General features: G+C 39.0%; 2 protein-coding genes across 3 annotated transcripts in view; one reads left to right on the forward strand and one right to left on the reverse strand.

The window, feature by feature from the left end:
- Positions 1 to 509: 509 nt before the first annotated feature.
- htr5ab (5-hydroxytryptamine (serotonin) receptor 5A, genome duplicate b) lies at positions 510 to 26,012 on the forward strand. Its single transcript, XM_057334228.1, has 3 exons — positions 510 to 649; positions 20,215 to 21,266; positions 24,735 to 26,012. Exons 2-3 carry the CDS (start codon positions 20,565 to 20,567, stop codon positions 25,065 to 25,067), a joined length of 1,035 nt encoding a protein of 344 aa, XP_057190211.1. The 5' UTR covers positions 510 to 649; positions 20,215 to 20,564; the 3' UTR covers positions 25,068 to 26,012.
- The window catches only part of LOC130554537 (uncharacterized), a 93,659-nt gene continuing 87,251 nt past the window's right edge, over positions 21,273 to 27,680 (reverse strand). For both annotated transcript variants that reach the window (XM_057334262.1, XM_057334271.1), the window contains one exon: positions 21,273 to 22,273. In XM_057334262.1, the coding sequence (XP_057190245.1) occupies positions 22,053 to 22,273 (221 nt within the window). In that variant the 3' untranslated portion in view covers positions 21,273 to 22,052. The remainder of the gene's footprint in view (positions 22,274 to 27,680) is intronic.

Genomic DNA, 27,680 nt, shown 5'->3' on the forward strand with positions numbered 1-27,680 from the left:
ATTTAAAGAGAACGATTTCTCTTCACATGCCTGAGTTATAAGAATCTCCGTGAATCTCGACATTCACACCAAGCCTTATTTAAGGCGCGTGACCACTAATCTCTCATCTGCTTGCAGTTCCCTAAAGAATGCGCGCGCTCAGGGATGAAACCCATGCAACTAAAATTGGTTTCGGATTAAACTAATTAAATATGGACATAGAGCATAATGTGTAACAGAGCGTGATGTTCATCCTATTACTGTCTGGATGTCACCCATATGAAAACTCTTCACTTGTGCATGACAAGCGTAGAGAAATGTGAAAAGTTTTGCGCTTGGTTGTCACGCTTTTGCTCTGTAACTCAAAACACTCCAAACATGCACACCTTTCTCAATATGTTCAACAACATGCAATTGTAAGCAAATTAAGAGTATTGCTAATGCATATTAAACACTTAACGACACGATTTTCCTATCAAGCAGCACCCCCGTGCCAAACATTGGTTCAATCCACATGCGGTGCTGAAGCCTCGACTGAAGTAACGTTATGCTACCGAGTGTTTAGATGAAGACGCTTTCAGGTGCGTAGAGCAGTTTTGCGAGCAAACGCAGGATAAAGCGAGGCGATCCGTACTTTTGCGACGTACTCGTACAGGTGTTATACTCAATGGTAAGTAATGAAAGCTCTTAATGTGCATATGATCTATGTAAACTACAAACATCGCTATGGTACTGTAAGTGTGGTGCATTGGCGACATTTACCAGGTAGAAGCGGACTATTGTGCATTCACACAAATCGGTTGAGAAATAAGTGCTCGGGGTGTCAGTTCAGATGTGATTTCTATAGTTGTTCTTTTCTGTGCGATATATTGCTCTGAGAACATCTTGAAGTACGTTACAGTGGAGACACCGCGCGTATCCGCATGCAACACCCTTGGGCAGCCTTTGGGATTTATGTGTCACGATTAAAAAGTGATTATCAAATAGAGACAGTCGTAAAACAAAGCATACTGTCATCATATACAAAACACTCATTTTCTGTCTGGCTGTATTTGAACAAGATGATTGAATATGTGTCTGCGGTGACCACACGTTATTTTTTATTTTTGCATCATTATATTCTCTGGATAAATGACGGAATATTTTTCCTGAATTTAACAAGTTCAAAGTAGGCTGGTGTTGTTAAAGTGAGGTGTTTCGGCATAGTGTGGTGAACAGACGTAGGTTTTACATGAAGTTGCTGGTGCGAGTCGAGCTGAGAGAACCCATTGTTTTATCACCCCGCGAGACCCTGATATGAATGACAGAGCTGCTCAAATGAAAGAGTTTAGATCCTTTGATCCGGAAATTGTGTTTTGCACAGTGTTGCAGTGATTATGATAAATGATTTATCCGTGCAAACCATTATTATTTTTTAATTCATTTGCACTTGTAATCTTTAATCAAAAACATTAAGCTCCTCTCAACAACAACTCTTCACCACATGACGTAAGCAACAAAAAAGAGGCAGGACCAGAGCCATTGAGAGAGAGAGAGTCGCGTCAACTCCGTTGACTCCAATGGAACAGGCCGTTCTCAAGTCCATGAACGCAAAGAACGGACTTGTGTCCTTGCTATAGATCGGACTTGGCAAGTTCAGACTCGTGAGTTTGAACTCGTGAGGACGGGAGTACTTAGTCCGGTTATATTAGAAATGGACAGTAGATATGGGATCAGAATTGTTGCAATATTCTGAATAAATAAACTATGATCCGCAAATAAATATAGAGAGTTTCACAAACATTTTTTAAATCCACATATGCTCAAAAAGCGAACCATAAATATATGTTAGACGTTCCACAAAAAGAAATGGAATTCACAAATAAATACAATGAGATTTGCAAATAAAAAATATTTACAAATTTATTTTAATGGCATTTATTTGTAGATCGCTTTCTGCACATATGTGGATCGCTTTCTGCACATTTGTGGATCGCTTTCTGCACATTTGTGGATCGCTTTCTGTGCATTTGTGAATCGCTGCACGCATTTGTGGATCAGTGCACGCATTTGTGGATGGCTCTCTGTGCATTTGTGGATTTTGAAACATTTCTAACGTCAAAACGCGCACACAATCCACAAATAGGTGGACTCCGCCCACTATCTACGCAAGCCAATCGGGTAACTTCCGCTTTCGTTGTCCAATAGGGCACGTTCTAACTTCAGCCAATCACGTTTTGCTCTGCACTAAGATTCAGGGAGCTAACATGGCGGCTAGTGGCGGTCTAAAATGCGTGATATACTAAGAAATGTGAATGGCCTCTTCTTTATACTACTCAGTAATGATTGTTTGTGTTTATATGCATTGTCCGTATGTTAGTAACAAACGACTGAAATGTTTATGACTTGATAACAGCGTGCACGGACTGGGGTGGACAATCCCGGTGACTGGGGACTGATTTGGTCTGCTGCAAGCCAGCCGTTTTATTGTCTTTATGTACCAAAGTGATAAATTCCGATTTTGGCATTCGATAAAATATAATCTGTTTCCCCGATACTGCATGGGTAAGCAGCTAGTTCGCGCCGCACACTCAGCGTGGCGTGGAGTTTCAAGGTGCGCAGCATTTGCATTGCAATGCGCACTGCAGCTGTCGGTGTAGGCTACTACCAGTATAACGATGGCAGAATTAACGTGGGGGAAATCATCAGCACTGTGAATTTCTATGTCATTCATAATTCAAAATAAAACGTAATTTAATCAGTCATCTCTGTTTATCCCATTCCTGAATGATCTCTGCTGCTGTGGCTAAACTGTTCTGTATAGGCTACTGTCTAACTCTTTGCCATGACAAAAATGATCACTGTAAGAAACACTACCCATAACATTAACAATAGTAAGCGTTGTCTTTATAGTGGTAGCAGCGTAAGTAGGCTATATTGCAAGATGACCATGTGGGACAATTCTGTCCACAATTCCCCACACAGAAATACTGTAGTAGTATAATACATTTACTATCATATGAACAGCTCATATAAAGTTTCCCATAATAACGCAAAGAACATACATCAGAATTAGAAGGAGCTTTATTGCCCAAATGTGCGCTACGCACGAGGAATTTGTCTTAGTGACAGAAGCTGCCAGTGCACATACAGTTGAAAGTGACAAGTGACGAGACACAGGTAACAAAATATAAAAAAATAAATATGTAATAGACAATACACATATGAAAAAAAACAATATATGTCAAAAGAGCAGCGGATGCTATATTGTATGCATGTGCTACATATATACAAGTTATAAGGTGCTTTATACAAATTGTGTAAGGGAATGGGATAGCTGTATGATATATTAAATCAGTAACATATGTATAATAAATAAATATGAGTATAAGTGAGTAGTTTAGTATTGCACATATTTATTGAACAGTGGGGAGAACATTTAACTGTTCATGGGGTAGATGACCTGAGGGAAGAAACTTTATTTGGCTGTTTTGGTTCTCAGTGCTCTGTAGCGCCGACCAGACGGCAGCAGTTCAAAGAGAAAGTGTGCTGGGTGTGAGGGGTCCAGAGTGATTTTGCGAGCCCTTTTACTCGCTCACTCTGGAAGAGTACAGTTCTTGCAGTGGGAAGGGTAGTACCAGTGATTCGCTCAACAGTCTGAAATATCCGCTGTACTCTTCGGAGGTCTCGAGTGTTTGTATGTGTCCCGAGCATGTAAACTGAACTTGAGAGAGAATATGTTGCCTCTAAATGCAGCAAGTTTTAAATGACTTCATCGATCAACACAAAGTTACAATGGTAGAGAACTTTAATAAACTTGATCGCTTAGCAACCTTCAAAACAAGTCTTGTACGTCTCTTGATGTACACGACGTGGAGGAGCGATTTTTTTATTAACAGACTGATTTGACCCTACCTGAGCATGCTTGTTTTTTCTAAACAAAAGATGTAAAACAAAATAATTGCCTTTTGTATTGCAGTTAAAGTAGCCTAGTAAAAACAGGCCACTGACACATTTTTAATTAAAACTGCGCATCGTTCTGTTATCATTTTTATTGAGGTTCTGTAAATTTGCACCAACAAGCCCATGCAATTTGCTTTTGTTTTCATATGTTCATATTTTCTTATATTTAACTTCAGCTGATGGGCTATACCTTGGTTCTTGCGTCTCATTCTTCAGTGTTCTGCATTTACCAATAAATAGACTACATAAAAAGTACTTATTTTGTTTTAAATTTATATCTTTATCATTTAAAAACCAACAATGTATGCTATATAATAACCCCATTTAGGAGCTTTTTTAGGCCTATTTGGCACTAAATATAATAGGAATGCGGTTATAATATAGCAAACCGCGCTATTGAACTATAAAAAAGTCAATATCACCGCAAGGAAAATTCCTTCACCGTGGCAGCGCTACGTTCCCGACTACATTACAGTACATTACACGTCACATGTCTTTAGGATGTGTGTGAAAGCACGCACAGGTTCCAGAAAATCACTGGCAGTGTGAACCAAAATCAACCGATCCCGTCATCCCGGGACACATCTTCCGCATATTTTCCGGGATCTCTGTATGAAAATGGATTTACTGAAATGCCATGTAATAGTGCCATTTGTGCATTTGTATGGAGAACCCATTAATTTGTACATTTAGCTTCAATTCATTTTTATTTGGCAATTTTATATTTTGCTTCATACTTTTTTCATCGAAGAGAAAAGTTGTGTTGCCTCCCTTGCGTTCTTATTTCCCCCGTTGTTTTTTTATTTGCCAATAAATAAATGAAATAAACAGTATTTTAAAGCTGTCCTATGTGTCATTTAAAAGGCAGCAATATATACATAATTATAACCCAACAATATTGATTTATTTAGCACAAGGAAAAATGGAGACGTATATCGTATAACACGCTATACTAAGAGCACTGCCACAGCCCTTATTATTAACTACAGTAAATTGATTATCTGCAGTTGTATACCAATATTTCCTATGGTAAGGTTCGAAAACACAAATTTTACTAGGCCTACATCGATTACTTTTGGGGTTGCTGTGTGAATTTGAGAATATATTGTGTGCACAAGATCATAGTCAAAGGATCAACATCCTTTGTTGTGGCAAGAATTAGACAGTATACAGAACAGTTAAACCACAGCAGAGATCATTCAGGAATGGGATAAACAGAGATGACTGAATAAATTACGTTTTATTTTGAATTATGAATGACATAGAAATTCACAGTGTTGATGATTTCCTCCACGTTAATTCTGCCATCATGTACTGGTAGTATACCGACAGCTGCAGCACATTGCAATGCAAACGTTGCACACATTGAAAGGAGGCACGCGCTGAGTGTCCGGCGCGAACTAGCTGCTTACCCATGCAGTATCGGGGAAACAGATTATATTTTATCGAATGCCAAAATCGGAATTTATCACTTTGATACATAAAGACAATAAAACGGCTGGCTTGCAGCAGACCAAATCAGTCACCGGGATTGTCCACCCCAGTCCGTGCACGCTGTTATCAAGTCATAAACGTTTCAGTCGTTTGTTACTAACATATGGACAATGCATATAAACACAAACAATCATTACTGAGTAGTATAAAGAAGAGGCCATTCGCATTTCTTAGTATATCACGCACTTTAGACCGCCACTAGCCACCATGTTAGCTCCCTGAATCTTAGTGCAGAGCAAAACGTGATTGGCTGAAGTTAGAACGTGCCCTATTGGACAACGAAAGCGGAAGTTACCCGATTGGCTTGCGTAGATAGTGGGTGGAGTCCACCTATTTGTGAATTGTGTGCACGTCTTGACTTTAGAAATGTTTCAAAATCCACAAATGCACAGAGAGCCATCCACAAATGCGTGCACTGATCCACAAATGCGTGCAGCGATTCACAAATGCACAGAAAGCGATCCACAAATGTGCAGAAAGCGATCCACAAATGTGCAGAAAGCGATCCACATATGTGCAGAAAGTGATCTACAAATAAATGCCATTAAAATAAATTTGTAAATATTTTTTTATTTGCAAATCTCATTGTATTTATTTGTGAATTCCATTTATTTTGTGGAATGTCTAACATATATTTATGGTTCGCTTTTTTGAGCATATGTGGATTTAAAAAATGTTTGTGAAACTCTATATTTATTTGCAGATCATAGTTTATTTATTCAGAATATTGCAACAATTCTGATCCCATAGTAGAGTACTTGATGCGTCACTCAGTCAAATACATTGCATCCTGTTTCGCTTAATAGCCTATTTATTTTAATGTAGCTTTAGGCTTAAGAGAAGTTAAATGAAATTAGATGACAGTGCTTCCTGTCGTTTTTATGAAAAAAAAAATTAAACTCTGGCAACACGGCTGATTTTGTTTAGAATAAAATGAAATATGATGCAAAACACAATGCTTTATTATAAAGTGTAAGAAGTTTGTACAACAGGGCATATATCAAGCAAATCATTTAGTCAAAAGTAGGGATGTAACGATTCACCGTGAGCCGGTTGAAAATCGGTTGTAATGAGCAACGATTCAAATCGGTTGAGGCTTGAACTGAATTGCGATACATTTTTTGAACAGCAGGGGCCGCTATTTTCACTGCAAATCTAAACGTGGATGCTGATATTTCTTAAATGCAAAAAAATCCAAGAAAAGCACATACAGTATTAGTTTGTTTATATTAAAGAGACTTTTTCTATTATTAATTTGTTATAAAATTGCAGTTTAGTTTTGTTATTTGAAATAAAACATTATTTTATCATACAAAGAAACGTGAAGCATTTAAGAAATAATGCAAGGGAAGTTGTTCATTTCTAATTTGTTTCAACTCATTTTTTCAAAATAAATCGTGAGTAAATCGTGACTAAATCGCATCGTGAGATCAGAATCGTGACTCGCATCGCATCGTGAGCTGAGTGAATCGTTACATCCCTAGTCAAAAGTAATGTTACTCCAGTAGGAAGCGCTCCAGTACAACATTAAATCAAAAATAGAAAAGTGAAACTTAACTTGGCCATCAGTTAAAACGATTTGCCCAGGAACAAGAGATTTATAAGACCAAAGATTGCCTGTTATATTATATTATATGTCATGTTTAACCGCTGCAGATTCATCAGAGCCAGCCGTGAGATTCAGAAACACTTGCCAAGGTGAGGCTGCGTTGGGCGGGTACATGAGCGCCCGGTGATTGCCTGGAGCTCACATCTCCGAAATCCTCCCAGCAAATTTTAAAATAGACGCGATCTTTATTAACCAACTGCAGATTTTAACTTTAAACACATACATTCTCGCCTAAACTCTTAAAACTACATTTTGTGACAAAATAACTGTAATATTATACGCATTTAGCTGTTTTACTGCTCCACTGCTGTTGCTGCGCAATGCATGTTGGGAAATATAGCGTCATAAGTTCACATAAGTCACCTCCCAATGCATCCTTGATAAAAGGGGCGGATCAAGGACACATCCGGAAATTTTATCTGTTCTTGTCTAGTTGTGAACTTTGAATTGGAACAGTACTTGGGCTGCTACTGATGACGTTTCACGAGTCCAAAAGAACACAAGGACAGACAAGAATGCATATTGAGAAACTGCCATAGTTTTTTTCACAGCAATGGCGGTTCATGGAGTCTTTCAATAGTTCCCGGAAGTTACTAGTATCGCGTGGAGCTGGTCAACACAGCAAGTGAAGTTAAGACTCTGTAACTGTAACGATGAGTAACCAAGCAGAGAGTAGATCCACTTGCGGTTTAGAATTTAATTAAATAAACAGAGACAAAACAAACCAAGGTAATCCTCGAGGAACGTAAAAACAAAGACCGACAGCAAACAAAGGAAACACTAGGGCTTAAATACACTGGGATAACAAGGAAACAAGAAACACCTCAGGAAACTAATTAACACACAAAACTACAAAAGACTACAAACATGGTATGCAAACAGGAAGTAATCAAAGTCCAAAATAACGGGAACACCAACTGAGATCGTTTATTGCATAAGTAGCAGGTAGGTTGAAGCAGTGCAAAATCTTTGACAAGTTCATCCAAGTGAATACACAGGTAATGTTAATCCAAAAGACGCATGGATATTTAGTGCAGTAGACTGCGACTGCGCAACCCTGGCACATGGAGTACATTTTTGAATTATTCACAGATAATGTAACAAATATTATTCATCTTGCAATATTTATACATCTGGCTAGGACAGATGAGATTTTTATGTGACTGTTAAAATAAAAAATAACTATTGCCAATTTATTGGCATCTGTCAATAATGAATTTACCTACTTACCTTACCATACACTTTATTATTAAACACCTGTTTAACACCAGCATTTTTTAAATAGTTTCTTCATTTTGTTGAAAATAAATGTTTGTATGATCTAATATGTGGTGAAAATGTAGACAAGCTAAAGGTGGATTCGAACCTGCAACGTGATAGTGTAAAACATTACTAGTACGCCTTACCCACTACACCAGGGCTAGTTAACTGGCGGCCTGTCAATCATCTTTACCTGGCCCGCCTTAACATTTCAAATAAGTGGAGAGACTTTAAGAACGGTGTGCTTTAAATGCACGTCCTCCTGAGACGCCACATCTTTAAAAGCCCAAAACGCTGCTACATTCAAAACGAAAGTAATTCCCGCGGCTCATAATGCTTTACGTCTTATAAAGCGATTTGATCGGTCAGTCCAAGAAACTTAATGTTATTTACAACGTTATAATCAGCAATGCATTGCACAGCCACAGGCAATCGGTTTGCGCACGCGATAGGTCGCGTTCTAAAATGCGTTTTGTGCCCTTGAAAGTATAGGCTAACTGTAGGAAGGGTACACCACGTGAACGGTTGTCTCAGATAAGGGGAAACGGTGTAGTTTTTATTACTGCATTCATTATGAATAACAGCTATATTTACGAAAAACAGCTGTTCATCTCCCCCAGAACTCGCCCTATAAGTGCGTGGGGCACATGAATGCGATTGGAATTCACCCGAAGATGTGATAATAGCGTTCAGTTTGTTGCACAGATCAATTGACTGATTTATAAGACGCTTATTTAACGTCACAAGGGGCAGGGATTACTTCTGTGTTGAATGTATTTGCGTTTTTTACTTCTATTGATTTAACTTTAATTCAATCAAATATCTTCATAAATATCTTCTTGAAAAAACAATGCCACCCACATCTTGGATGTACTGGAGAACTGTGGGTGAGTAAATTAGTAGCAATTTTTGGGTAAAGTAACGCATTAAGGAATATAAAATACAGTTAAAAAGACAATATCCCTTTTAATTAAATATCATGAAAAGGCACAAATACTGGATGCAATATTTGTGTGCATGTTTTAATATATGGCCTATAAGTAACAGCAACAAAAATAAAAGGAACAAAACGAAAAAAATAACAGAAATACAAAATAACTGAAGAAATGAGGATATGGTAAAAAAAAAACTGGCCCGCATCCTATTTATACTTTTGGAGTCTGGCCCTCAAAGAAAAGTAGTTGAAGACCCCTGTCATACACCATTGAAGCTGTTGATGACTGAGTGTCGTTTTTACACTCTAAAATATACATGCTTCCAACGCCCATGCTAAAAATATGCAGTAGTCTAAAATATTTTGATTATCTTTAATGAGCATCAATATGCACACTTTGTTTCCACTGGTTTGTCTGAATGCTAGGGTACGGCAACTGCCATACTCTGCCATACACAAACTCTGCCACTGCTTGTTTCAGTTTGTTTGGACTTGTTTTAGCATGTGCAATGGAAGATTTGTAGTAAACTAACATTACTCCTCAATGTTTATGGCAAACATCCTCTTCAAAGTTTTTTCACACTATACCGCACTTAAAAAGCACTTAAAAGACTTAAAAGGCTTACAATAAACAACAACAAAAAGCGCTATGCCGAAATTGCACAGAAATATTATGGTAAATAAATATAGAAAGTGACCCTTAACAAGTATAATGTTTATTAATCATGACGATTTTTTAAATTGTGTCAGTCAGTAAAAGTTAAAGCATGTGCTAAAAAATCCCATTCGAGACAAAGATGCATTTTATCAAATACTTTCTACCACAAAAATGTATAACATTGGAGCCTACCAAATGTAAGTAATATAAAAAAGAAATTATAAAAAATCTGTCTGAATGTGATTTGCAATGTCTGGTTGACCTCTGTGGCTTACTTAACATGGATGTTTAAACTGCGGCTAAACAGACCAACTTAGGTTAACTTTAAACCTTTCAAACTTTTTTTAATAAAAAAAATTAAAGAAACAAAGCATTTAAAGAGAAAACATAACTTCCTGTAACTATTTGAAGGCTCCATGAATCATGTGACACTCGAAAATTTTGAACTTCCGTTGGCGCAACTCTCTAGGTGTGTTCGACCTCAATCAGTATTTGTTTCATTTTTATTTTATTAAACGACACAAAATAACATATTATGATTATACGAACAGAGTTTTAGCTGTTAAATTCATTAAACATGAATTAATAAGTATTAGTTGATCTGAAGGTGTTAGAATAAACCCGAAATGCATGTGATTGTTGTCATGCGGTGTAACCATGACAAGCTGTGTCATCATCACAGCCTGGTGCAGCCACTCCTGAGATGCTGCGCCGGCTGAGCTAGCCAGCTGTTCTCGAAACACTCGCAGTACTTTGATGCCACATGTGAAAGTCACGTGGCGTCGGCGTCATGACAAATTCGGGCCTCGTGTGAATTCTGTCCGCTTACAACTCAATTTAGTAGGTAGTTGTAATGCCTGATCACAAAGTTGTTATCTCGATATGTTGTTGTATGGCTAACCAAAGCTGTGTAAGCTTCTAGCGAGCTAAATACGCTAGGTAAAATAAATTTAACTTTACGAAAAACATATGAGCATATAAGCTTGATGTGTAACATACACGCCCGTATTTCTGGGTCAACATCAGCTTAACAAGCAAAAAAACTCTTGATATTTAAAAATGTCCATGGTTTTATTATAGTAAATAACTAAAACATGATTTCACATCCCATAGCCTCGATTATGTACTATTATATGAAGCATTTAGTGAAAAAGACAATAATGGTCATTTTAACAAAGTACTAGTGACGTAAATCGTAATGTAATTTTGTAAGAATTGCAATCAGGCACTAAAAAGAGTACCCATTAGAAGTTCTTTCAGGCAACAGACTCATGCGGGGTCTTAAAGGGGACCGATTTCGAGAGGGGACTCAAATTGTCATGACACCGGTTCCAGTGGGACTAAATTTTGAATCGGCATGCACCACTTCATGTCAGCCGCCGATCGGTCTGTGTGGCACTGCGTGAAGTCGAACACACCTTTTCTCTCAATGGCTAAGGGTAGGTCTATACTGACTGTCCAATGGCCAGGCATTTTTAGCCCTTCCCTCCAGGCCCAACTTAGTACAAACCAATCAAAATGGGAAGGGCAAATATGGCCCCACCCTACATTTTTATTTTATTTCAGAAGCCGTTTATACGTCACGATACGGAAAAGAATTAAATCGCAACTTCCATTTCATGGTGACTTAAAACAGTTTTTGCTCATCCACAGTATGTACTGCCTCTAACTGCTTTGTAGGCTGTCTTCTTCCTATCTGTCTGACATAATTCGTACATATACAAGGCCCGGCTCCAGATATGAGATGAAAGGTGGGCCAAGTGATTTTCCAGGTGGGCGGAAGCAACGAGTTCTGTATCATACGCCACAGAGAGCCGCAACTTTCAATAAAAGCATGACGCTCGCTCTTCTAAACTCCTCGTGCTCTGGGTAGCTTCATTTGGGCTGCGGGCGCAAGAGGTTACCATAGAAACGTTGTTTTCCATTGATTAGTGACGTGACGCTTGCACATAGCACTGCATGCGTGTACTGGCCAGGACAACCTGAAATATTCATATGTATTATGATGTTTTTTTAACGATCAAATGTTGGTAAAGGCCAAGACACCAGGCGAGCCACATGATTTTTGAAAAGAGCCACGTGTGGCTCGTGAGCCATATGTTCCCGACCACTGAGCTAAGACTGTCTTGCCAAAAAAAAGGGAAAACAGAAAAGAACTAATCTGGAGCTGACTTGAATATCGCATTTATTTTGTGATTGGTTGTTATGTGGTGTGTGGGGGCAGGGTGGACGCAGAGTCGCTGAGAGAGAGTTGCGCCAACTCCGTTTACTGCAATGGAACAGTTTTTTCACAGCAACGGCGGTTCACAGATCCTCTCTCTCAACAGCTCTGGGTGGAGGGCAGTGTGGGCAAAACTTCTGATTGGGTGGGCAAGTACAAGTAATTTGAGAAGTACACACATAGCAATTTTTCTGGCCCAGGTCCGGTCCACACAAGTTTCCCGGACCAGAAAATTATGACACAATGTTATTGGTTGTCAAAATTGTGTTATGGAGGCAAATGTTTTATTTATATGCATAAACCTGTCATTTGAAAGATTTATGGTGCATTTTCATATGGTGCATTTTTTTCATATGGTGCATTTTTTGGTCTGGCTAATAATGTTCAGTATTACACTGCATCATTTAAATGTGGGTGTTAATTTGTTTGTGTAACAAAAAAATTGGTCAAATAATGTAAAATTTTATTCGTATATGTAAATGAATTCGTGTGCATCTAATATCAAATCAACCTCATAGCACCTGACTGGATTTGGTAGAAATCCATTCTTAAAGGTATAGTTCACCAAAAAATCGGACATTTTCTGCCCTTTTATCGTTTCAAACCTGTATTGCTGTCTTCTGCAGGGCACACAGAAAAATTGAATAATGTTGGTAACTGAACAACGGCAGCACCCGTTCACTTCTATTGTATTGACACAAAATCAACGCCAGTGAATGGGTAGTGCCGATGTTTGATTACCAACATTCTACAAAATATCCTCTTTTGTGTTCTGCAGAAGAAATGAAGCCATACAGATTTGAGTAACGAATGCAGATTTAGACTTTTTACACTGTGTTGTCTTATTAACAGACTGACGTACCATTGCTGAACAACTTTTCATTCACACTGCACTGATTGCAGAGACAAGCCCACTGCAGCAACCTGTGGTTATTTGCTGCGCACAAGAGCTTGATAATGACAGAGCAGGGTTGTGATCTCAGTATCTATCCTGGGTCACCTTTACTTGAAAATGAACCTATAACCCGGGTGTATCTCAGTTTTACTTATCAGGTCAACAAGCTAAACGTTGTTGTCGATTAAGGTTAAAAAACAATGGAGCACTTAAGGAAAGTTTATTCGGGTTAATTGATTGAGTTGATTACCCCAAGGACATTGTTAAATATTGAGGTAGAGCAATAGCCGTGAATACTCCATTAAGGATCGAGTCCCAGAGATGAGACACAATTTTACTGGTGTACATGTTTTTGTCTCTTCGTCTCTGACTGTCGTTTTCTGTCTCGGAAACGTGGGGGTACGAGTCAATGAGAGAAAAACCACTACAGGATGTTTTTTATTTTCTCAAGTTTCAGAAAGCCAGATATTTTTACTCTTATTCGTGTGAATGGCCGTAAATGACAGGTGTCATAATCTGTAAGCATATGACCACAGCCCTGGTGAATACGGCGAGGGGTAACTGTCAGAGATGATTAGTTGTACACCGCCAAGACATTTAATTTTTTTCTTCTGAGTATGTGTTTAGGTGGATGTGTGTCCAATTTCATGCCTCTGGGCACAGGCTAATAAAATAGATGGGAGAGGAGAGAGATCAGAGAAGGCAAAGATTTAAAGATGAGGTGAAGAGATGCAGAAAATGAAGAAAGATGAAAGGGTGGGGATAATGATTGGTAAAAAAGGATGAATGTTATCCAAAATAACAAGGACGTTTTTGATGTAGATCTCAGATCTTTTCTATGAATCACTTCAGCAGTGACAGTGTGAACATATGACTTTGTCATACCAACAGAGTAAACAGTGCTGTGCAGCATTGAGAGAAAATTTGAGAGAATATGTAATCAGTGTTCCTCTGTGCTTGCGTGTGGAAATGAGCCTGTCGAGTATGGACATTACGTGTTTCCTCTCTGTTCCCTCTGTCAGGACAGACTCCAGACTTGCTGATGAGCATGTTGGGTAATCAGATGCACTACGGGCAACCAGAGGTGTGTTAATCAACACGAAATGCCTGTTGACACATCAGTGCTCTTTTGTCACTGTTGTTAACCAGTCATATTTCCTTTTTATACTTTGTTGGTTTCTCTTCAACGAAAAGAATGAAAGTGTGATTTCATTGTGTCAGTTTAATTAATTTCATCCGGAGGAAAAACCTCACAGCAATCACCGGGGCAAGTTTCTCATTGTTGTCATCACTGATATGACAGCTTGTAACGTTCCCTGGGCTGTTGTGTTTTGACAGGTATTTGATGTCTTTATGATTCTACCGCTGAGCTGTCTTGACAAGCTCGCTGGTCTTTGTACTGTAATCGGGTTTTGAAGGCCAACAGAGGTTAAATTTGAATCAGGAACTAATGAAAACCAAAGCCTTTTGACTTTTTAATAATGTCTGCCTCCTTGACAGCTTCCAATAAAGGTACTGCTACTTTTCAACATGGCTGACTGTGCCGTTGGGATAAAGATGCTTGTACTTGGGGTAGGGTTGGGTACCGTTCACTTTTTAGCTGGTACCGTTACCAATACGGTACCTGGAATTCGGTGCCGGTACCAAACGGTACCTTTTTCCGGTACTTTACTCTCTGTGTAATAAAAAACAAACCTCCAAACCTCTCAATTTCAACATTTTGTTGAAATTTTACACAAAAGAAATAACGACTATAGAAATAACTACAGCATTATTATTACTACCAGCTTATTCTATTTCCTCGTCACACACATAATCATTTATTTATGCAGTGTGATAATTTACCTAAACCATGAGGCCTCCACCATTAACAGACCATTAGATAATATAGAAAAACAAAACTTGAAAAGTCCATAAAAATATATTTAACAGCATCGTTACTGAAAATAACATATTTATTTGTAATATACATTTTTAACAGAGATACTGAAAGAGTTACATATATATATATATATATATATGTGTGTGTGTGTGTGTGTGTATGTATATATGTATGTTGATCATACAATAATACAGCTGCTTCACAGCTTCAAACTGCACCTTGACGGCCTCACTCACCTCTTTCCATCGACTGCTCTAATCTGTCACTAATAACTTTGTTTCGGGACTTCATGAGATGATTTTAGTCATTGGTGGACAGAAAACACAAAGCGCCTTAACTAACTTAAATGTTCAGCGCAGTGTTATGTGTGTGTCACGGCTGTGGCAGAAGAACCCAAATGCAGGCAGGCAGAGTGCGGGGATAACAAATGACTTTATTATAACTACACAAGACAAAACAAAACACCCTCGATGGGGAAAACAGAACAGCGATAAATACAAAACCAAAGACTTCCCACGAGGGGGCAAAACAAAAGCAAGAACAGTAAACAAACAAAACTAAAGAACACTAAAACAACTTAACAAAACAGGATCACGGACAGGACAAGGCAAGGCAAGGCTGAGACGCTGAGAAACACCAAACATGGTACACGCACAGAACGCAAACACAACGTAATCCACCAACACAAGACAAAGAAACAAGAGGGTATTTATAGGGGAACACAAACGAGGGATAACGACATGGGGCAGGTGTGGTTAATCAAACACTCAGGGAAAGATCACAAGGAAACGAGAGGAGCGGAGCCAATGACGAGACACTGGAGAGAACGTATATTATTGTCAAAAGGACAATAATATGTTTCTCTCCACACATAACCAAAGGCTTTGTCATGACTCTGCTACAGGACTAAGAAAAACATGACTAAATGAAGCAGAGCCATGACAGAAGCCCCCCCTTTAATGAGCACCTCCAGGTGCTCACCAAGGGGTAGACGGACGAGACCGACTGAGACAGCGACATGAACAGACAAAACATGGAAAACAAAATCAGTGGCAGACAAGACAAAATAACAATGGGATTGGGGTGCGACAATAAAAACAACAAACATGGGAGGGGGGGTGGGGCCAAACAAGGGCCCATAGGGGGCAGTCCAAAAGGGAGGTGGGGAGAAGTCCCCGTCCCCGGCTGCGCTCGAGGGCGCGGAGTCCTGGGGAACTTAGGGGGAGCCCTGAGGGGAACAGTCCTTGGCCCTGGCAGTTTCCCAGGGGCCGGCTGGACAGGGCTTGATGCCGGCTGGAAGGCCGGCTGGACAGGGCTTGACGCCGGCTGGAAGGCCGGCTGGGCAGGGCTTGACGCTGGCTGGAAGGCCGGCTGGACAGGGCTTGACGCCGGCTGGAAGGCCGGACGGACAGGGCTTGACGCCGGCTGGATCGCCGGACGGACAGGGCTTGACGCCGGCTGGATTGCCGGACTGGACGCCGGCTGCACCGGACTGGATTCCGGCTGCACCGGACTGGATTCCGGCTGCACCGGACTGGACACAAGACTGGACATCGGGCTGGATGCCGGCTGCACCAGCCGGGTAGGAGTCCACGCTGCCCGCCGTTGCCTCTTCTTCTTCCGCCTAGCCACCCGGCTGGTGGTCGGGTGATGGAAGGAGGTATACGGAACAGCTGGCTCCGGCTGGGACTCCTCGGAGGTGGTTCCCCAGGACGCTCGACTCCCCCGCTTGCCAACGAGGCTGGTGGACGATGGAGAGGCTGCCGTTGAACTCCCCAGGGCCACGACACCCATGACGCAACCTTCCGGGATGGACGCTAGGCAGGAGCGTGGTGCCTCAGGAGAGGAGCTGACGGGGAGGCCACTCAGCAGCTCCTGGAAGGATCCTCGGATCATCCTCTCGCGAATGGCCCGAGGAGGAGGTTCGACGAGACCCGCCAGGAAGTATGCATTGAAGAGCGCCTCTGGCAGAAAGCCCCTCCGAGACGCAGATGTCCGGGCATACTCCGCCAGAGGTTGATTGCCCTGGGGTGGAATCGGGTGTATGCTTAATTTTCTAAACAAGAACAAGTGAAATAAATAATATAAATATGATAACCATATGTAGAGTCGAGTGTTTATTTTCATTTTGTACGTTGATTAGGACAGCCTGCTTTATTAGCGGTTTTATTTTCGCTTTGCGTAAATGATCTCTCTCGCTCTCTCTCTCTAACGTATGTAACGAGTGGTGTAAGGTGTGGCCCCTTTAAGAGCAATTTGCCTATGCTTCCTTTTTTTACCTTTTGTGTATGTGCGCATGTGCCAGAGTCTTGCGCTTCAACTGCACCCCGCATGTATGCCGGTGGGAGTCTGATGCTCCATTTTCGTTTTATTTGAGTTTTATTACTTAATCTTAGTGTTACACGTACCTGCTCTCACACAGCACCCGATGCGTTGTAGCGAAATTTGGCACTGATTGATTTAATGTGAATCGATACTCGGTAGTACCGACGTAATTCGGTCCGGTACCCAACCCTAACTTGGGGATGGATCTTTAACACATGACATTGTTGCAGACAGATCTATATGTGGAAAAGCAGTCAACTGTAGTCTGCTATTTAAATGTAATCGCTACAAATAATTGAATTGAATCAGTTTGGCAAGCATTTAGAACTCGATAGAGAATTTCAAACTTCGTGGGCTCCATGGACCCAATTTTAAGCCGTGTGTCCACCAAGGCGTTTACGCCTGCGGCCGGCGTGTTTTTTCAATTGTTTTCAACGGTAACGCTGCGCTTTTAAAAAAAGCCATCAGTTGACTTTTTTCCGCTCAGTGCTGGTGCTATGCGTTTTTCCCACGATCAGCGCCGGCGTTCGACTGGGCGCCCAGAGTTGAAAAATGCTCAACTTTGGGCAGAACTTTGAGCTCCTGCCGTTTTCAGCTGCGTAAATGCGCCTCGGTGGACACAGCCCCTTAGAGTGATAAATAATAAATGAGCCGACAAGTAATATTAAAGAAATTCAAAATAATTTTTCTTTCTGGGCATGTTGAATTCCATTCAAAAATTCAGCACTCACCGAACTTGGTTTCTGTTGTACAGAAGGACAAGTTCTCTGCACCATAAAAAGTATGTTAGCATAAAAACTCAGCCCGAAGCATAAAGGGCATGTAAAGATGAGATAATTACCCAGGGAACTGTCTAGCAGTTTTTCATTGCTATTTATTCCTGCTGAGGTTTCATATACCTAATGCAGCACAATGTTGAAAAACCACAATACATGAATTTGATCTTGTAAAGGGGATAATTCTATTCAATTCCATTCAAATTCAGTTTTATTTATATGGCGCTTTCCACAATGTGCATTGTTCCAAAGCAGCTTTACAGGAGAAAATAAGAAAAACAGAAAAACACAGGGCATGGTGTAGGGTTGGTATAACTCTAATAATAAAATAACTATAATATAGTATTTATATTTATGCAATAGTTGCAATAGTTCCACTTTAGCACAATCAAATACACTTAAATGTATCTTTAGTTGGACTACAATTTCTGCACAATTAAAATATATTGAGTACAAAATTAGTTGTTCCAATTTAGCAGACTTTAAGTATACCAATTTAGTATACCACAAATACAATCGCAGTGTATTTTCATTAAGTACATCAATTTAGTATACCACAAATACAATCGCAGTGTATTTTCATTAAGTACATCAATTTAGTATACCACAAATACAATCGCAGTGTATTTTCATAAGATGTACTAAATGGATTTGCAGTATACTAATAAATGTATTTCAAATACATTTTAGTATATTTACTTTTCACTAGGGTAACCAAAGGGCAATCAGTTTATACCAGGCTTAAAAAAATGATGACAAACCTTTAAGACTAGTCTAAGAAGTTTTGCAACCAGCCCCAGATATCTTAAATTAAATTTTAGGAGAAATGTGTTAAATTTTTTATTTTTACTAATATTGTAAATATAGAAACTATAATTTAAATAGCATTATACATTTCTGAATATCAAGGCTGACTCATTTAAATTTATCTTTAAAGCCCAGCATTGTATATGCAGTGCATATTCCAAACAAGGAATTCAATCTGATTGAGTCAAACTGAATAATTACTGTCCAAGCTGCAAGAATGACCAAATACAAAAGCTGCAAAGTGATTTGGAGTTGTTCCCTGTGTCCCCTGTAGTTGGCTGATGCTCTTTTTGAGAAGCGGATACTGAAGCTTGAAATTCCCAGATATCTCGACAAACATTCATGAAAAGTAATGTAAAAAATATAATGATATAATATATAACTAATAAACTAAATATATGAAATTTTTTCGATGGAAAAATCTGTAGAATACTCTATTACTAAAATAATCGATAGCTGAGTCTCTAGATAAGGGGAATAATCTGAGCACAGTGTGAGATGTTATTGAGATCTCTTATGAAACTTTAGAGGAGATAAATGTGAGAATGTTAGAGTCTCTAGCTAAGGAGAAAAGTCTGAGCACAGTGTGAGATGTTATTGAGATCTCTTATGAAACTTTAGAGGAGATAAATGTGAGAATGTTAGAGTCTCTAGCTAAGGAGAAAAGTCTGAGCACAGTGTGAGACGTTACGGGGATCTCTTATGAAACTTTAGAGGAGATAAATATGAGAATGTTTGAGAAATATGAGAACATTTTTTTTTCTCAGGAGAAACATGTGAGAAGCAGGAGACTTAACCTTACGTCTCATTTTGATGTTCACTTGATCTAATTTCTGTCTAGGATAAAGATGTGAGATGAGTTGGAGATCTCTTGTTTGATTTTCCTTTCCTCTGAGTGGTGACCTGGATTTTTATCACAGTGCTGTTGGATGACTTTATGTCATTCCTGAGGTTTGATTTTGTTGATATTCAACAAAGACTCACTGGACTGTAATGAAAATTTGGAACGTTCTCTTATTTTTTACCGCGGCTATAAGTCAGAGCAAGTCTTTAAATCCTGGACACGAGCGCACCTTCAGCCTTCAGAGAGAGCATCTTTTGCTGTCATATTTTGGAGAAAAGGCGTTCGGTAATGAAAACGAAAGCATCATCAACAGGTCATCTACATTTATTTTAGTGACTTGTAATGTTGCAGCGCTCGCGCTTGGAATAACTATAACGTTATCGTCTGCTGGTGTGGACGAAAATATAGTTATAGTTACAGTTAATGTTATAGTTATTGTTATAATGTGAGTGCCCCTTTAGCCACCTTGTAAAATAGTTACGAATTCCTGTGAGATTGGGTTGGCTGGTCTAGCTAAAGGTGATTTTGAGGGATACTGGAGTGCATGTATGTAATATGCATGTATGACCATTTTTTCTTGTGTTTTAGGATGGAGGATGGCTTCTTACACCTTCAGATGCGTTTCCTTCGACGAATTTCAAAATTGCTGAAGATTCTTAATTCTATCAACATGGCCAAGCATAATATAACTTCTCATTGGCAAGGCAATACCTGGAACTGCCTGCCGGTTCAACATACAGAACTGTGAGCTTACAGACAACTGTTGTGGCAAAAACACAAATCTTACTTGGAAACACGTGCAAATATATTCAAATAAATGATCAACAATAAAATCACACCTGATCAAAAAATAAATCTAGCAATCTTGACTGTGACTTTGATTGATTTTCACCTTGTTCTCTAATGAGAGCCATATTTGCACACTGCTGCACGCCACCATGACCAATGTTACAGTTTTCTCTGCAAATTTCTCCGGTGGCTCAGAATCGGGTAATTTGTATCGGCCATTTTCTGTCTTCAGCGTACTCACCCTTACATTGCTGGCCATGCTAGTAGTGGCCACTTTCCTCTGGAACCTTCTCGTGTTGGTGACCATCTTGAGGGTGCGCACATTCCATCGCGTTCCCCACAATCTGGTTGCCTCCATGGCCATTTCAGATGTGATGGTTGCAGGACTGGTCATGCCTCTCAGTCTGGTTAGGGAGCTCTATGGTCGTCGATGGATTCTGGGACGGGCCTTGTGTCAGGTCTGGATCTCCTGCGATGTGCTTTGCTGCACGGCCAGTATCTGGAACGTGACAGCCATTGCCCTAGATCGCTACTGGTCCATCACACGGCACCTGGAATACACGCTCAAGACGCGTAAGAGAATCTCCAATGTGATGATAGGCCTCACGTGGCTACTGTCCTCTGTTATCTCACTTTCTCCACTTTTTGGTTGGGGTGAGACCTACTCAGAGGAGAGTCTGGCTTGTCAAGTAAGCCAGGAACCTTCCTACACAGTTTTCTCTACCTTTGGAGCCTTCTACTTGCCCCTCTGTGTGGTTCTTTTCGTTTACTGGAAGATCTACAAGGCTGCCAAGTTCCGCATTGGCTCTCGCAAGACCAACACCATCACACCCATGGCTGAGGTCATTGAGGTAAAATGTGATGTGATATAATGATTGATGCTCCATCATTTTGAGTGAATTTGAACAAAGGGATTAATTTAATGATTGATGAACTTAGTTAAAAGTGCAAAGAGAGGACTATGTTTATTCAGACATTTATTAGTTGAATTTAATGATTGCATTCACATTTTTTTTAAGATAACATTTTTACATCAATTTGTAACTGAAAGGTCCAGTGTATGAAATTAAGCGACATCTAGTGGTGAAGTTGTGAATTGCAACCAACGGCTCACTCCACCCCTCCCTTTCAAAGTACTGCGATAGCTGACACAAACTAAGATGTCGTCACATTTTCGCTTCTTTGCTGAAGGAAATAATGTATTTATGAAGTGCACTCTGTAGAGCAGTTTGTTCGTTTAGGGCTACTGTAGAAACAACAACAACATGGCGAATTCCATGTAAGGGGTACCGCGGTGTATGTAGATAGAAGTAGCTCATTCTAAGGTAATAAAAACGTAATGCTTCATTATGTAAGGTCTTTATAGACCTCTGAAGACATAGTTATGTAATATATTGCATTTCTGTCAATAGATCCTTTACACACAGTACCCTTAAATCAAAATGAAAAATCTAGAACATTTCAAATGATCTTTATAAATTTGTTTTTGAGTAGAAATATAGTCATATATATGTAAATTGATAACCGATATACCACCACTGCCAAACCACACGCACAGGATTGTGGGACACCATACGCATATCATATCATACCTATGTTGCCTTTAAAATTCAAATACCTAAAGACATCGTAATATGTTAAACAAACACTGGATGTGGACGTGCATTTCCTATACTGTCAGGCAGTATTTTACACGTCTGGCCACAGCTGCTGAGCCAGAGCAAACAAAAACAAAAAGGGCTAAAAGACAGGAAAAATAGAAAAGTGTTTGTGCTGAAGGATGAAGTCACCTCACCAGCGCAGAGAAGAGAGCTATTTTTCAGAAGAGAGCTCAACCCACAGGAGCTGACACCTGGCCCTGCATTTACACACAGCCACACAGAGACACGACCAAGTGTGAGAATATAATTAGAATAAGGTTCTCACTCCATTCTCTCACAGAATAACAATTTGTAAACATGAATTTCTGTATCTTTCTCTCTAGAGATTTCCAGATAATGTTTGTTGTGTTTTAATGAGCTTATTCTTAAAAGGTATTCATTTCTTTTTCAATCGTTCAGTTAACCTCAAACAAGCCCAAATGGCTCATGTCATTTAAAACAGTATGTTCATTCGAAGAGCATCCTGTCATTAATTGGGTATGTCTTCAATCTAGGGCTGTGCAATTAATCGAAAATGAATTGTAATCGTCAATTTTTGCCTTCAACAATTACAAAAACTAAATAATCGAGGTAAAATGATTATTGTGCCGCATGCAAGGATCCACTCTTTTCTTGTGATATAAAACCACAGCGCACAGCTTTCCTTTATAGTGGTTCAGCTGTGCTATTTCGTTACATTTATTTTTCAGTTGAATTCACAGTTTAAAAGCCTAGTTTTTTGTTATTTTCTGTTGTTTCAAAAGTTAGTGAGTAAACATGTTAAATAATAGGAATCTCAATATTGGCCACAATAACCATGATTATGATTTTTGTCATAATCGAGCAGCCCTTGTTCAATCTCCAGAATATCATTCAGAATAATCACAGTATGAAACACGTTGTCATAGTAATATTGCATATACTGTATGTTCTTTTGTTTTTCTGTCTTAACAAGGCATAAGATGAATAAAAAGCTTTGCAGGCAGTGTACGTACAGTAGCAACTAGGCGCATCCGAATCCAATGTTTGCTTATAATCCTGTCTGTTGAAACGCTTTCATCTGGGTGGATTTTCAAGGCAGCACAGATATATCCTTCACGTGTGCAGAGTGGCAAAAATAATAAAAATGCTGGTAAATAGTGGTAAATATATAATTTTCTTCCCAGAGAAAAACATAATTTGTGTCCCTAAGACTAAGTAATCTTATGGGTTCACCTATGAAACACTTTGTGTTCAGTTCCAACACAACATGCGTAATGACAAAATATACAGTACACCTTGAATACACTGTGGGTTACTTTGACTAGAAGTGTTAACAAAATGCATAAAACATCCTAAAGATATCCTACAAAATGAACTGAATGGACAGTGAAGCAGCAAGGAAGTTGCATAGATTTTTGGCACAGTATATGTGTGTGTATTTATGTGCGTGTTCTGTGTTCATTTTCTGCCTTCATGGACTGATGAAAAGTTGTAATGCACAGTAGATACACAGTCAGTTATTCTCCCTCACAGTAATGTTGTTCTTCACTTTCATTGACTTCTACTATCTCTGCATAATTTGCCTTATTATTTCTTACCTTTGTCTGTGTTGCTAAATTTATCACACCTCTTAGAAGTCATGCATGAAAACCATGGATACTGCCATTTGGTATTAAGACATTTCACCAGATTGATTACCAATGCAGCATATTTTCAGTTTGTAACCATCTATAGGCACAGAGTATAATCTGGAATACAATATTGTAATGAAACCTCATAAAAATTTCACCACACAACACCTTCACATAATGCATATTCCAATTTGCATGTATATTAATACAGTTTATTCATATTTACATTTTCGTTTTAGGCAACCATTCTGTAGACTTTCATCTATTTCCCAACATTACTTTATACAGTATCTCTTTGTATTTCATGCTCACAAACTGCCTGTTTTCATGGATGCTTCACAATAAACACTCCATTTATCTCACTAACATAAACTAATTCAAAAATCAATCATTGCCTCCTTTGTCGGTCAGAAAGGCACGAACAGACACTCTTTACATAATGTTCATGCTTTGTTTTGAATAGTACTTGTCTCACCCAACTCCAGCCTTTCAAACACAAAGCTATTAAAACGATGTTTAAAAAAAATCAAGATTTAATATGTTCTAATGAAAGGACTATAGCTGTAGACGGTTTCAGCGGCAACAACATAAACAAACGTTATGTGGCCTAAACTTAACTTCTGGTAGACCTCGGCAAAGAATCTATAACTCTTGAGTAGTTTTCATTTAATACAATGAATATACAATAAAGTATTAATATAAATTAATATTACTATAAGTTAAATATATATATTTTTTATATTATAACCAAACACAAACCGGAAGTTAACTTTAGTCCAGGCGTGTGCGTCCGATGAAACTGGTAGGGATTGGTTTTATGGAAAAGCTCAGGTATACTGTTTCAAAATGTTAATTATACATTAGAAATTTGCTGTATATTTTGTTGGTCATTTGCCAGCTTAGTCACCTAAATTCTAAGCAGTTTTCCACTTGAGGGTTGTAGAAGAAAGCGAACCTGATGTTTTGGGGCTAACTTATCTCCAGCAGTGACTTCATAGGGTGGTTGACTACTGTTCAAATGTTGAAAGTGTTGTCCAGTCTCCTGATCTTATTTGTCGATTGCCAGGTGAAAGAGGCAGAACGCCAGCCGCAGATGGCCTTCACAGTTCGCCACGCCACCGTATCGTTCCAGACGGATGGCGAGACGTGGAGAGAACAGAAAGAGAGGAGAGCGGCTCTGATGGTGGGCATCCTGATTGGCGTGTTCGTGCTCTGCTGGATTCCTTTTTTCCTTGCCGAGCTCATCATTCCGCTGTGTTCATGTGATATCCCCCCTGTCTGGAAAAGTGTCTTTCTCTGGCTGGGATACTCAAACTCTTTTTTTAACCCTCTCATCTACACGGCATTCAACAAGAACTATAACAATGCTTTCAGAAACCTTTTCACCAGACAACGATGAGGAACGGAAGGACGAAAGACCGGACCGAAAGCCTAGAGGTTTCGTGAATGGAAAGCGAGACGAATAGATGACCTCTACTCAGTTCAGAGACAGATGGGAAGATTCACAACACAAGTGCATGAATGAGTTTAACCTCGGTTCATAGAGGAAGAGAGGCAAATGACAGTGAAATTGCGTCCTTGTGATGTCTCTAATTAGTAAAAGAGTAAAAATCTATTTATAGATTATATAGACGGTTAGAAAAGGTGGAAACCATCTGTAAATCAGCAGTGCGCAAGTCTGTTGAAAAGTGCTATGTTCTGATGTGTCTTTTAGCAAAACGGAACCACTGATTGTTAAACACATCCAACAATAGACATCAACATCGATGTACTCGTGAGAGAAAAACCATGGCTGTTTTCCAGTGGGTGACAAAAATTACAACCTTTCACTCCATCCAAAAAGTCTTGGCTAAAGGGAAATTTAACATGGGCACTTAAAGACTACAATGCCTTATTTTTCATTTAATTAATTTTTTCTTATGAGAAAAGTCAGTGTGTAAAAGATGAACAAGGACAATAGTATGATTTTAGATGAGGAAGTGGAAATTAAGTGAAGTGACATCCTGTGGAGCAGAAAATATGAGCACACACAAAAAAAGAACAACCCCATGGACCTTTTGGATAAAGAAGATTGTTATCTCCTTTCATGAAGGCTTTTGTTGGCAGGCAGAACATCTTAGCATTTATGTGCAGTCTGTATCATGAATGGATCTTGGTGCAAAGTAAACTGAAAAAAAATTACATCACACCAAATGTAAACATACCTGAATATGTGACAGTTGTCAAAAAAAATGGCTGTATTGATCATGCATTCAAGGTTATTAAAGATGAAGAAAATTGGCTTTTAAGGATCATTGGTTTATGTGAGGAATCAATAAATGAGGCATGTCAAATTTTAGCCTGTAAATTTCTCTCAACAGTTCTTTCACTAGCTGAAGGTCATCCAGTTTTGTTATACACACAGAGGCTTGTCCACACATGCACAGAGCTGAGTGTTATCACAGACGTGACTGCTTCTCAAACATGTACATATTGCTCGCTAATACTAAAATTAACCAGACGGTCTTGTGGCAGCTTGTTATGCAGCAAGCGGTTATCACAATACTTCCGCTGCATGTGTAGAGAATTGCAATAAGTTTTAGAGCTCACCCCATCTCTTTGAAATACTGTCCATGTTTCAGGTCTGTCCGTCACTTTGCCATTTCATCCATTATCTATATAACAAGTCAGGTCAGCACAAAATTCTCTTTGCCTTGCATGTGTGTACTCAATGAGAATACAAGAACTCCTGTGGTGAGATGAGTGCTAAGAATTCCCAATGGCGAAGAGCGTTATTGAGCGATAGAAAGGTGAAGAAGTGTGGCTATGTTCTCAAACGTGAAATATTGAAAAAACACATGCTGACATTTCAGAGTACACAGGGGGAGGTAAAATTCAACTATAATTGGAGTTGAAACAATGCTTTTCCTGTTGACTGAAATTATTTTCAGATAATTTTGATGGTGTAATCGAGTTCCATACACAGCATCTGCTGTGAGGTAAACTCAGTGTAGCCTATGTGTGTATTGACTTTAAACCACAATGTAAAACTTCAATGTCAAGACCCATATAAGAAATTCATGTCTCTTCCAAAGACACAAAGTTTCTTTCACAGGCACAGAAGTAAAGGAAAAACAAATGTTTCCTTTTAAATCAGTTACCAAAAGGATTGCACAATATATCGAAATTATTGAAATATCACAAATATGCATATCGCAATGGTTTACAATGACTAAATAATTGCAAAAATTCCAAAAGTTATGTTTAATCAAAGTTTGATGTTGATGCAGATAGCAGAGCTACTGTGCCTGATGTGTGGAAGATGATCAATAATCAGAATGAATTTTCAGTTTTTAAATATATTTAAATATAGTTTAAATTGATTTTGATCATATCGCATTATTCAGCAAGTTATCATATATTGCTTTTTTCTTTAATATCGCACAGAAAAATTGACAGATAATTAGTAAATCCTGTAGTGTTGTTTACAGAAGGCACATTGCACAATGTTATTGTGTGCACACTCATGAAATGTGAAATGTGTTGTAAAATGGCATGCAATAAGTGAGGGAGATTGTTTACTCTTCATTGTTTTGCAGTTTAAAAGCACAAAAGGTTTAAAGAGATTGTGGTGAGGTCATATTATCTCACTGCTGCAATTACTTTGTGTTTTTAGAGGAGATTTTTTTTCTGCAATCCAGCACCATCTGAAGCTGACAGAAATCCATCAAACAGACAAACAAATTTGAATTAACAGAATTCATCTCTACGAAACAGGAAAATGAAAGATTATAAGGTCAGAGGTGGTGTGGATGGCCTTCTGATCTCTCTGCGCTTATAAGACAGAAATAAATCCATTTCATTATCAATTTAGTGGTTTTTAAGAAATAAGCTTTTCTTGTTGTTTCAGAGTTCAGCAGACATTTGTGCAAGAAAAAAATAGATTTTCGTGATTTCTTTCAGTATAGTTCTGAGCTGTCTGTGAACTTCTGTTGCGTCTGCTTCCAAATGTACACTGCCCATCCAAAGTCAT

Source organism: Triplophysa rosa, linkage group LG1 (assembly GCF_024868665.1).
Source record: "Triplophysa rosa linkage group LG1, Trosa_1v2, whole genome shotgun sequence".
Lineage (NCBI taxonomy): Eukaryota > Metazoa > Chordata > Actinopteri > Cypriniformes > Nemacheilidae > Triplophysa > Triplophysa rosa.

Coding starts and splice junctions, on each gene's coding strand:
- htr5ab (XM_057334228.1), top strand. CDS start 20,565: ATGACCAATGTTACAGTTTTCTCTGCAAATTTCTCCGGTGGCTCAGAA. Junction 21,267..24,734: donor CCATGGCTGAGGTCATTGAG/GTAAAATGTGAT, acceptor GTCGATTGCCAG/GTGAAAGAGGCAGAACGCCA.